Source organism: Lottia gigantea (assembly GCF_000327385.1).
Source record: "Lottia gigantea unplaced genomic scaffold LOTGIsca_31, whole genome shotgun sequence".
NCBI lineage: Eukaryota > Metazoa > Mollusca > Gastropoda > Lottiidae > Lottia > Lottia gigantea.
In genome coordinates, this window is record NW_008709027.1 from 2136184 (window position 1) to 2147653 (window position 11470).

At 31.5% G+C, this 11470-nt stretch overlaps 2 protein-coding genes across 2 annotated transcripts; both read left to right on the forward strand.

The window, feature by feature from the left end:
* Positions 1–914: 914 nt before the first annotated feature.
* LOTGIDRAFT_190032 (hypothetical protein) lies at positions 915–1995 on the forward strand. Its single transcript, XM_009057814.1, has one exon. The coding sequence runs from the start codon at positions 1001–1003 to the stop codon at positions 1451–1453; it is 453 nt and encodes a 150-aa protein (XP_009056062.1). The 5' UTR covers positions 915–1000; the 3' UTR covers positions 1454–1995.
* A 4616-nt stretch (positions 1996–6611) lies between these two features.
* LOTGIDRAFT_203998 (hypothetical protein) lies at positions 6612–8383 on the forward strand. The gene has a single exon (XM_009057815.1). It carries the CDS (start codon positions 6812–6814, stop codon positions 7259–7261), a length of 450 nt encoding a protein of 149 aa, XP_009056063.1. The 5' UTR covers positions 6612–6811; the 3' UTR covers positions 7262–8383.
* The last annotated feature ends 3087 nt before the right edge of the window (positions 8384–11470 follow it).

Here is an 11470-nt window from a genome sequence, read left to right on the forward strand (position 1 = left end):
TGGGCGTTTGTAATCATTCACAGATGAACCCTATTGAAAATCAGACAAATCGAAAAATATTTAGTATGAGTTTATGCCCTTGTTCTCGAAAGCGTGTTTAATTTTTAGCCCGTAAACACTCTAGAAGGAATAATTCTGGACGGATTTCGACGAAACTTAAATCCTATAAAAGATCAGAAAAATCGAAAAATATTTATTGTGAGATAATGCCCTTGTTCTTGAAAGCGTGTTTAATTTTCAGAAGGAACAATTCTTGACGAATTTTGACAAAACTTGTTAATATTGTTTATTATCATCCATGGATAAACACTACTGAAAATCAATAAAGAAAAAAATATATTTCATAATATGAGCTATTGAAAAAGGGTTTCAATTTTAGCTCGTTAACACTGAAAGACGAAGATTCTTGTTGGATTTTGACAAAACCTGGTAATATAATTCAGTATAAAAAGTTCAAAACATGTGTATGACTGAAGGTTGAATATTTCATATTGGTAATTGTAACTGTACTGCCAAGCTGTACGTGGACGTATATTACCTTGCTTTGCTCTCAGATTATCTGGATTGTGAGCCCCATGAATGTCAACAGCCAGAAAATGATCGAAGCGGAGCGTATTACGTATCTCAGGCGTTCAGGCGTCGACGACTCAACTCGAGTTTAAGGGAACTTGATTTAAAATTGTAACCTGCCAGACTTTTTGGCGTGTTAGTAACTTACAGAAAAAGAAATATAAGCTTCAGTTGTCTTTTACAAATGACGTAACAATTATTACAAATAATTATTGTATTATGCTTTTAAGCTACTTAAGTTAATGATATAGTTATGAATGAAAGGATAATCCCATTGACATTTGTTTCTATTCCGTGACCATGGCACACAGTGTTGTCAAGGTAGTTTAGTTTAGGTAGGTTACCTATAATTTACAGATCAAACTCTAAATCACCAAAATAGTCCTGATAGATAAACACAAACATTTGTAGAACATCACAAACTAACACAATGGCTGATCAACTTACTGAAGAACAAATCGCTGAATTTAAAGAAGCTTTCAGTTTATTTGACAAGGATGGTGATGGTACAATTACTACAAAAGAATTGGGTACAGTCATGAGATCACTTGGTCAAAATCCAACTGAAGCTGAATTACAAGATATGATAAACGAAGTCGATGCTGACGGTAATGGAACCATAGATTTTCCTGAATTTTTAACCATGATGTCTTCAAAAGTAAAAGATGGTGATAACGACGAGGAAATTCGTGAAGCATTCCGTGTTTTTGATAAAGATGGTAATGGATTTATCAGTGCTGCTGAATTACGACATGTTATGACAAATTTAGGCGAAAAATTAACAGACGAAGAAGTAGATGAGATGATCCGAGAGGCTGACCTGGATGGTGATGGACAAGTGAATTATGAAGAATTTGTCAAAATGATGATGACTAGGTCTTAATCTATACAACAGTGAGATTAGATTACCATTGTAATTTTGTGTTATTTGCAAATGCTTCAATTGCTAGCTATATGCCTAATGATATATCACCTATACATTGTATGTTACCTTTTGTTTGATTCGTTAGTGAATTGTCTGTTAAAATTTTTACACTCTCATAGGACATTCTTCAGACATTGTATCAGAGCATGAAATAAGGAATATTCATAAATAAGACATATACCTTATTTAATGGTGTATGCCTGAGTAGCTACTTAACAAAAATCATCCAAGGTTGTAGCCATTGAATTCATATACAGTGTTGAATGCGTCATTATCTAAAATAAAAAAGCTTATACATATTTCATTAAATATGGTATTTGAAAAAGGGGGACGAGAGTTTTAGAGCAAAACATTATGTTATTATTTCTGTAGGTTCACCTATTGTTTTGTAAAACCCAAACCCAAATCTTGTTATTATTTATGTGATATTTTTTACCCAGTTATTAAGTATATTGTTGTTTATATAATAAATCAATTAAATTAAGGTTTTCGTGAAGATCAACAAGATTCTATCATGTTCTATCTGACCGTTCATGCTGCAGAAATCACTATGCCTGGCAGGCTATCTTTTACGCAAAGCATTGACGGTTTATATTTTTGCCGTAAAAACAAAGCTATGCAGTCTGTATAGAAAGGGAGATCACTAGCAACTAGACCGGCCAATGTAATTCAGTCGTAAAAAGACAGTAAGTCTGCAATATTATTGTAGTTGTTGTCTATTACTTATTAAGCTCAGCAACAAAAAAAAGAGGGGGGTTAACATCAGGTGGCTTGTGTGGTGGATTTTGGCCCCATGTAGACAAACCATGTCCAGCAAAAGGGGAAGCCTGTTCTAATTGTGGAAGGTTAAATCATTTTGCAAGAGTTTGTAGAGCAGGAGGTTGACCGACCACATCTACGAATACCAAGACTTTTGCTAAACCAACCAATCGATATAACCAATCAAAGTCGAAATCCAATAATGGAGGATCCAAACCTAAATCTATCAATCTTATTCATGACAGTCAATCATCTTCTGCCGATGAATATATTTTCACAGTCGACTCACCAACCAACAGCAAGCAACCGCTTACTAATCTAACCAATGCTGGTGTAACCATTCCTGTTATCATGAGACTGGAGCATCAGTCAATATCGTCGACAAGGAAACATATCAGAAAATAATACCAAAACAATTCCTCTACCAATCCTAGGAGTATTTGATGCTACTTTAGAAACTCCAATCAAGCAATGTACGGCACTATTTTATGTCACTGACTAGAAAGCAAGCACTCTTATTGGGTACAAGTCTTGTTTAGAACTTGATCTAGTTCAAATACTTCAAGTAAATTCTACAATATCATCTGATCTACCAAAGTCTGAGACTTTAATATCTGAATTTAAAGATGTTTCCAAGGATTAGGCAAACTAAAAGAATACCAATTCCAAATCCACATCGACGAAACAGTTAAACCTATTGCTCAACCTGCGAGACGCATTCCTTTCCATACAAGAAAATTAGTTGAGGCTGAACTTCAAAAACTTCAAGACTCTGACATCATCGAGGAAGTATCTGGACCGACACCTTGGGTATCGCCCATTGTAATCGTACCGAAACGGAATAACACAGTCAGAATATGTGTTGATATGAGAGCAGCCAACACAGCTGTTACCACACAACCTCACCCAACACCAACCTTAGATGAAATCATACATGACCTTAATGGATCCACAACATTTTCAAAACTTGATCTTTTTCAAGGTTATCATCAAATTGAGTTAGCCCCATCATCACGTTACCTTACAACATTTGCAACCCACCTTGGTTTAAGAAGGTACAAAAGACTATTGTTTGGCTTATCTTCTGCATCTGAGATATTTCAGTACATAATCCAGCAAGTTTTGACAGGCATACCAGGTGTAAAGAACATCTCCGACGTTATCATTGTCTATGGTAAATCAGACACTGACCACAACCAATCTCTTCATATGGTATTTCAACGCCTACGTGAAAAGAATCTTAAACTAAATCTCGACAAATGTTTGTTCAACCAACACAAACTTGAATTTTTCGGATCTACATTCTCGCCTCAGGGTATATTTCGAGACCCTGCTAAAGTTGCTGCAGTCAAAGAAGCACCTGTTCCACAAGATGCTGCTGCTGTTAGAAGCGTATTGGGAATGACAAACTATATAGCCCGATTCATTCCACATCATTCGATAATTACCGACTCTCTCCGAGAATTAACTAAAAAGGGAATCAAATGGTTATCATCTGTATGTCTATGTAAAGTCTTCATCATCATCATCACGGACCACAAACCATTAGAGGGGATTTTTAATAAACCACTTTCCAAACCTACAGCAAGAATTGAACGTTGTTTACTACGTTTGCAACCATACAACTTACTAGTTGAATATCAACCAGAAGCTAACAACCCTGCTGATTTCGTATCGAGACACCCTCAATCCTGCCAACCAAATTTTGATAGAGACATAGAAGAATATGTTAATTATATTGGTAATAATGCTGTACCAAAATTTATGACTTGAGAGATGATGCGAGAAGCTACATCGACGGATCCAGCTATGCAGAAATTGATCCAGTCCATCAACACCAATATCTGGAATAAGGCTGATCCTGACATTAAACCATTCTACAACGTCAGAAAACAGTTATCGGTTATTTCATCAGTTGTCCTCAGAAATTCAAAATTGGTAATACCAGAATCTCTACGTGATAATTGTCTCAAAATAGCTCACGAAGGTCATCAAGGAGTTGTTAAAACCAAACGATTACTTCGAGAAAAAGTATGGTATCCCAACATTGATCGAGATACAGAATCACTCATTAATCATTGTATACCTTGTCAATCAGCAAACACTGGAACCTCACCAAAACCAGAACCACTTCACATGACAGAATCTCCATCACAACCCTGGAGTCATGTTAGTGCTGATTTTTGCGGACCATTTCCCTCTGGAGACTATCTGTTAGTGGTTATAGATTATTACTCTCGTTATCCAGAAGTAGAAATCATCAAATCAACCTCAGCTCATTGTATTATACCAAAGTTAGACAAAATGTTTGCTACACATGGAATTGTTCACGAACTTAAATCTGATAATGGACCCCCATTTAATGGTGCAGATTTTCAATCATAATAATGCTAAAACTGTTGGTCTTCATCATGCACGTGTCACTCCATACTGGCCAAAGCTGCCAAATGTAAGATGAAATCATATGCAGATCAAAAGTTCTTGCCAAATCATCTGATCTCATGCAAGGTATTAGTGAAACAGAATAAAGTCAATAAATTGTCTACGCCTTTTAGTGCTGAACCATCCGTAGTATTAGATGTTAAAGGATCTATGATTACACTGAAACGACCTAATGGCAAAGTTTATGCAAGAAACAGCTCGTTACTAAAAAGATTACCAACTACGTCAAATCAGCTCAATAAAGCAACATCCGATTCTGGAGATGACATCGAGGATGATAGTTATGCTAAACGACCAAATCCAGTCATTCCACAACCAATGACAAGAAACCCAAGAAGACATCGTAATAGACCCCGTTATCGAAATGACTATGTTTAGGGCAATTTTAATTATTTCCTAGTCAATTGTTCTGAACTGTGATTTGAGTAACATTATATTTAATCAATGTGCTAAATAATGCGTTAAAGGATTTAAATTCTATTTTAAATCTAATCAAGTGGACAGTTATCCATTTTAATTTTATTTTAACTTGAAAAGAATACAAATAATTTTCAGTGTTATTATGTAACCAGTGACAATGTTCTTTTATCTAAAGGGGGAAGGGATGTAGTGTCCAGTGTTTCCGCTGATCATTTTATGTATTGAGAGTTATGTCCCTTAATTGAATATGGCTGCGCCCATAACTAAGATGCACGCCGTCCAATTTTATGATTAAAATGTAGTTAAACTATATATATCTTTTACACATCACCAAGATCCACCCATAAACATTATAAAAATAAGCTGAGGATGTGATAAAAAATACAAATTTGATCGCTAAGTTCGACCACAGCATACAGCCCTTAGTTTAGATTCGATAATTTTGTAAACTGGTGAATTTGTAAATTGGTACCCAGAAGTTACTTTTTCAGAAAGCTATCATGAAACTTTATTCTTAGATGGTATTTATTCTTTTAAGCTATCATTCTTATTTCTAGAATAATGTGTGCTATTAGCCGACCCTATGGGAACATGCAGCACACAGGGAAAAGACGACAATAAGGGTCAATGTTTATTGTCCTGAACCATTTCAAATGCATCCTGATTTCACTATTTTCAAATGTCTTTAATTAAGCTTTAAATTTATACACAGTCCTTTTTTGGATTGACACATATACGCACTTCTCGCTTCCAATGTTCCGAGCTAAAACTTTGCTAATACTAAAAATCAGTTGTATACAGGTGTATAATACACAACATTTTTTCAAATAGAGTTCTACATCTAATTTCTAAATTTTTTACATCATCCAATCAAAAGATTTACAACTATTCCTGGATTTTGATCATTGTAGTTTATATCAGAAAAATACAGATTCGAGCCCATTGATAATTTTGTTTAAAATTGCACTTTCTTATTGCTTTAAAATGACTTTTTTATACATGGCGTACTCTCAAGGAAAGACGAGTCGTCATTTTAACTTACAAAAGCGAATAATTCTGGATACACATGGATCAAGGGTTGAGCTGTGCACACTATTATTAATCAGCTTAGCTTGCTCCAGTTTCTGAGACTAACGTACGATTTGTGAATAGAAAACATGTCCCTTTAATGTCGACTTGATATTAAAATAAAAGGCTTTAATGTATCTAATAAATACCAATATCTCATTGAAATAAAACTGGTAACAGCTGCGCTACACAATTATTGATTTCGTACATAATGTTAATTGTGATGTCCTTTTACACCTCCATTCAGCATTCATTATTACTATTTTACAAAAGAACATATTAATATGACGTAATATTGACATGTTTCCAATATCCAAGCTAATTATATGTGAATGAATGAAGACAGAAGATAATTGATCTATAGACCTGCCACGAGCAGTTTCTTCCTTGCAAATTTATTACAGCTCTTATTTAAAGCCAGGCTTAACTCAGGGACGTCATTCGGTAGTCCCAGAACATTGCCACTGATTTCCAAGGTAACGTGTTCCGGTCGAGTCGTTTACACTTGGTTATAAATATAAAATTAGGAAGCAACAACGTCAAATCATTAATTTGATAGACAACAGCTCGTGTTCGTCTTCTTCTTCTTTCATCGATTTCTAGGTTTCCGGTCGCAGTTTTCTAAAAATGGCTGATCAACTTACCGAAGAACAAATCGCTGAATTTAAAGAAGCTTTTAGCTTATTTGACAAGGATGGTGATGGTACAATTACTACAAAAGAATTGGGTACAGTCATGAGATCACTTGGTCAAAATCCAACTGAAGCTGAATTACAAGATATGATAAACGAAGTCGATGCTGACGGTAATGGAACCATAGATTTTCCTGAATTTTTAACCATGATGGCTAGGAAAATGAAGGATACCGATAGCGAGGAGGAAATTCGTGAAGCATTCCGTGTTTTTGATAAAGATGGTAATGGATTTATCAGTGCTGCTGAATTACGACATGTTATGACAAATTTAGGTGAAAAATTAACAGACGAAGAAGTAGATGAGATGATCAGAGAGGCTGATATAGATGGCGACGGACAGGTGAATTATGAAGAATTCGTTACAATGATGACATCAAAGTGAGGTATTAAGATAAATTTACAGACTCTAACTGGATTTCATTCAAAGTTTTCATGTCAAGGGTGTTTTGTTTCATTTTCAAATGGATAGGACGGTTATATTTCTTTGTTATCGACATAAATGCCGTCCATGTGCTCGGTTATTGTGCGCACAATATTCAAGGAGTTCAACAACGATGAGAGAGCTGTGTATTCATTAATTTGGCTTATTTACTAGAATCGAACTCTAGTATTGATCTTTGACTCGGTAACTATGGCAACTGGACGCTCAAGCTAGATAACAAAGAAGTACATTATGGTATGCGTGCTCAATAATATAGAATCATTTTCTATCCTAGTTATAATGTGAATATAATAGTATTTCAATTTTTTTATTTATTTATTCATTGCTTAGATTTGTCCTTTTCAGTCACCGTGTAAGGCTCACATGTTATTCAATTAAATAGAAAACCAGAAAAGAACTATAATGAATCATGTATAAGTTTAAGGGTAGTTTAAATAGACAAGACGATAATGTAGGGTTTGTTTTGCTATAAATATTGAAGGTATATAGCAACAAGACTATTGTTATATTCAATCAGTTGATTGAATACCAGTTCTCACAGCGCTCATTAAAATATAGATATCACACACATCTATATAGTGTTACTCCTAACAACTATGTACATGTATTGATTGATACTGTGGATTATTGACTATATTTGGTCACACTGAGTACTATATCTTGTTATCAATATCATATTTCCGTAATATGCTAATTAGACACTGATTTGCATATTGAATTTAACTATTCCAAGCATAGATCTCAACTGAACTACAATCAATCTTTTTAAAGAAGTAGTTATTTAAAGAAACGGTCTAATTAGGTGTGATACATTTCATGTTAATTATTTAGATATATTGTAAATTTGTCTAGTTTAGAATCTTATGACGTCAATACTCATGACAAATGTAGCCAGGAGTTTTTTGATAAATAAATGGCTTACAAAATTTGTATTTAGATTGTGTCTCAGAAAATTCCTCTTTGTCAACTCCCAAATTAGGCTTCTCTGACTTTCACTCATTACTTGAAAAAGGCATTTGAATATGAAGTGTTCATTCAGTTCAATAAAGCAAAAATATATTGAGCATGATGAGCATTTGTCGAATCAAATAACGTATTGATTTTATATAGTCAGTGTTAGTCCGAAAATTCTGTCCCTACTCAGTTTCTAAAATTTGATATGCTGGGTGTGATAGCGTCATTTCTTAGGGCCATGTAATGTCGGAGTCAAACATTTAGGAGTACATCCCGACCCATTTTAAAGTCACACTTTTTTTTTATAATTTTTATCAAAACAAAAGCACATTTGTCATAACTTTTGGTATCTTTTTAAAGCTGAACACTTTATGAATTCGTAGAAAATGAGTTTGGATTTCTCAGATCTATGCAAGAAATTGCCCTTCTTGTGCTGTCAGTAGTGTGATCTTAATATATCATATCAACTCACTATACCATTAAACAAGATATATCATATCATCTATATACCATTAAACAAGATAGAGATATATGATATCATCTATATACACCATTAAACAAGATAGAGATATATGATATCATCTATATATACCATTAAACAAGATAGAGATATATTATATCATCTATATACACCATTAAACAAGATAGAGATATATTATATCATCTATATATACCATTAAACAAGATAGAGATATATTATATCATCTATATATACCATTAAACAAGATAGAGATATATGATATCATCTATATATACCATTAAACAAGATAGAGATATATGATATCATCTATATACACCATTAAACAAGATAGAGATATATGATATCATCTATATATACCATTAAACAAGATAGAGATATATTATATCATCTATATACACCATTAAACAAGATAGAGATATATTATATCATCTATATACACCATTAAACAAGATAGAGATATATTATATCATCTATATATACCATTAAACAAGATAGAGATATATTATCTTATCTATATACACCATTAAACAAGATAGAGATATATCATATTATCTATATACACCATTAAACAAGATATATCATATCATCTATATATACCATTAAACAAGATAGAGATATATGATATCATCTATATACACCATTAAACAAGATAGAGATATATGATATCATCTATATATACCATTAAACAAGATAGAGATATATTATATCATCTATATACACCATTAAACAAGATAGAGATATATGATATCATCTATATATACCATTAAACAAGATAGAGATATATTATATCATCTATATACACCATTAAACAAGATAGAGATATATGATATCATCTATATATACCATTAAACAAGATAGAGATATATTATATCATCTATATATACCATTAAACAAGATAGAGATATATTATATCATCTATATACACCATTAAACAAGATAGAGATATATGATGTCATCTATATATACCATTAAACAAGATAGAGATATATGATATCATCTATATATACCATTAAACAAGATAGAGATATATTATATCATCTATATATACCATTAAACAAGATAGAGATATATTATTTCATCTATAATACCATTAAACAAGATAGAGATATATGATATCATCTATATACACCATTAAACAAGATAGAGATATATGATATCATCTATATATACCATTAAACAAGATAGAGATATATTATATCATCTATATACACCATTAAACAAGATAGAGATATATGATGTCATCTATATACACCATTAAACAAGATAGAGATATATTATATCATCTATATATACCATTAAACAAGATAGAGATATATTATATCATCTATATACACCATTAAACAAGATAGAGACATATGATATCATCTATATATACCATTAAACAAGATAGAGACATATGATATCATCTATATATACCATTAAACAAGATAGAGATATATTATATCATCTATATATACCATTAAACAAGATAGAGATATATTATATCATCTATATATACCATTAAACAAGATAGAGATATATGATATCATCTATATATACCATTAAACAAGATAGAGATATATGATATCATCTATATATACCATTAAACAAGATAGAGATATATGATATCATCTATATATACCATTAAACAAGATAGAGATATATTATATCATCTATAATACCATTAAACAAGATAGAGATATATTATATCATCTATATACACCATTAAACAAGATAGAGATATATGATGTCATCTATATATACCATTAAACAAGATAGAGATATATGATATCATCTATATACACCATTAAACAAGATAGAGATATATGATATCATCTATATATACCATTAAACAAGATAGAGATATATTATATCATCTATATACACCATTAAACAAGATAGAGATATATTATATCATCTATATATACCATTAAACAAGATAGAGATATATGATATCATCTATATATACCATTAAACAAGATAGAGACATATGATATCATCTATATATACCATTAAACAAGATAGAGATATATTATATCATCTATATATACCATTAAACAAGATAGAGATATATGATGTCATCTATATATACCATTAAACAAGATAGAGATATATTATATCATCTATATATACCATTAAACAAGATAGAGATATATTATCTTATCTATATACACCATTAAACAAGATAGAGATATATCATATCATCTATATACACCATTAAACAAGATAGAGATATATTATATCATCTATATACACCATTAAACAAGATAGAGATATATGATTTCATCTATATATACCATTAAACAAGATAGAGATATATGATATCATCTATATACACCATTAAACAAGATAGAGATATATTATATCATCTATATATACCATTAAACAAGATAGAGATATATGATATCATCTATATACACCATTAAACAAGATAGAGATATATTATATCATCTATATATACCATTAAACAAGATAGAGATATATTATCTTATCTATATACACCATTAAACAAGATAGAGATATATTATATCATCTATATATACCATTAAACAAGATAGAGATATATGATATCATCTATATATACCATTAAACAAGATAGAGATATATTATATCATCTATATACACCATTAAACAAGATAGAAAGTTATGTATGATGTAACGAAACAATAAAAAATGTTTATTTTTCAACATAAAATTTTGTGACTTTATCGTCGTATGGGTTTAGATAGCAAATA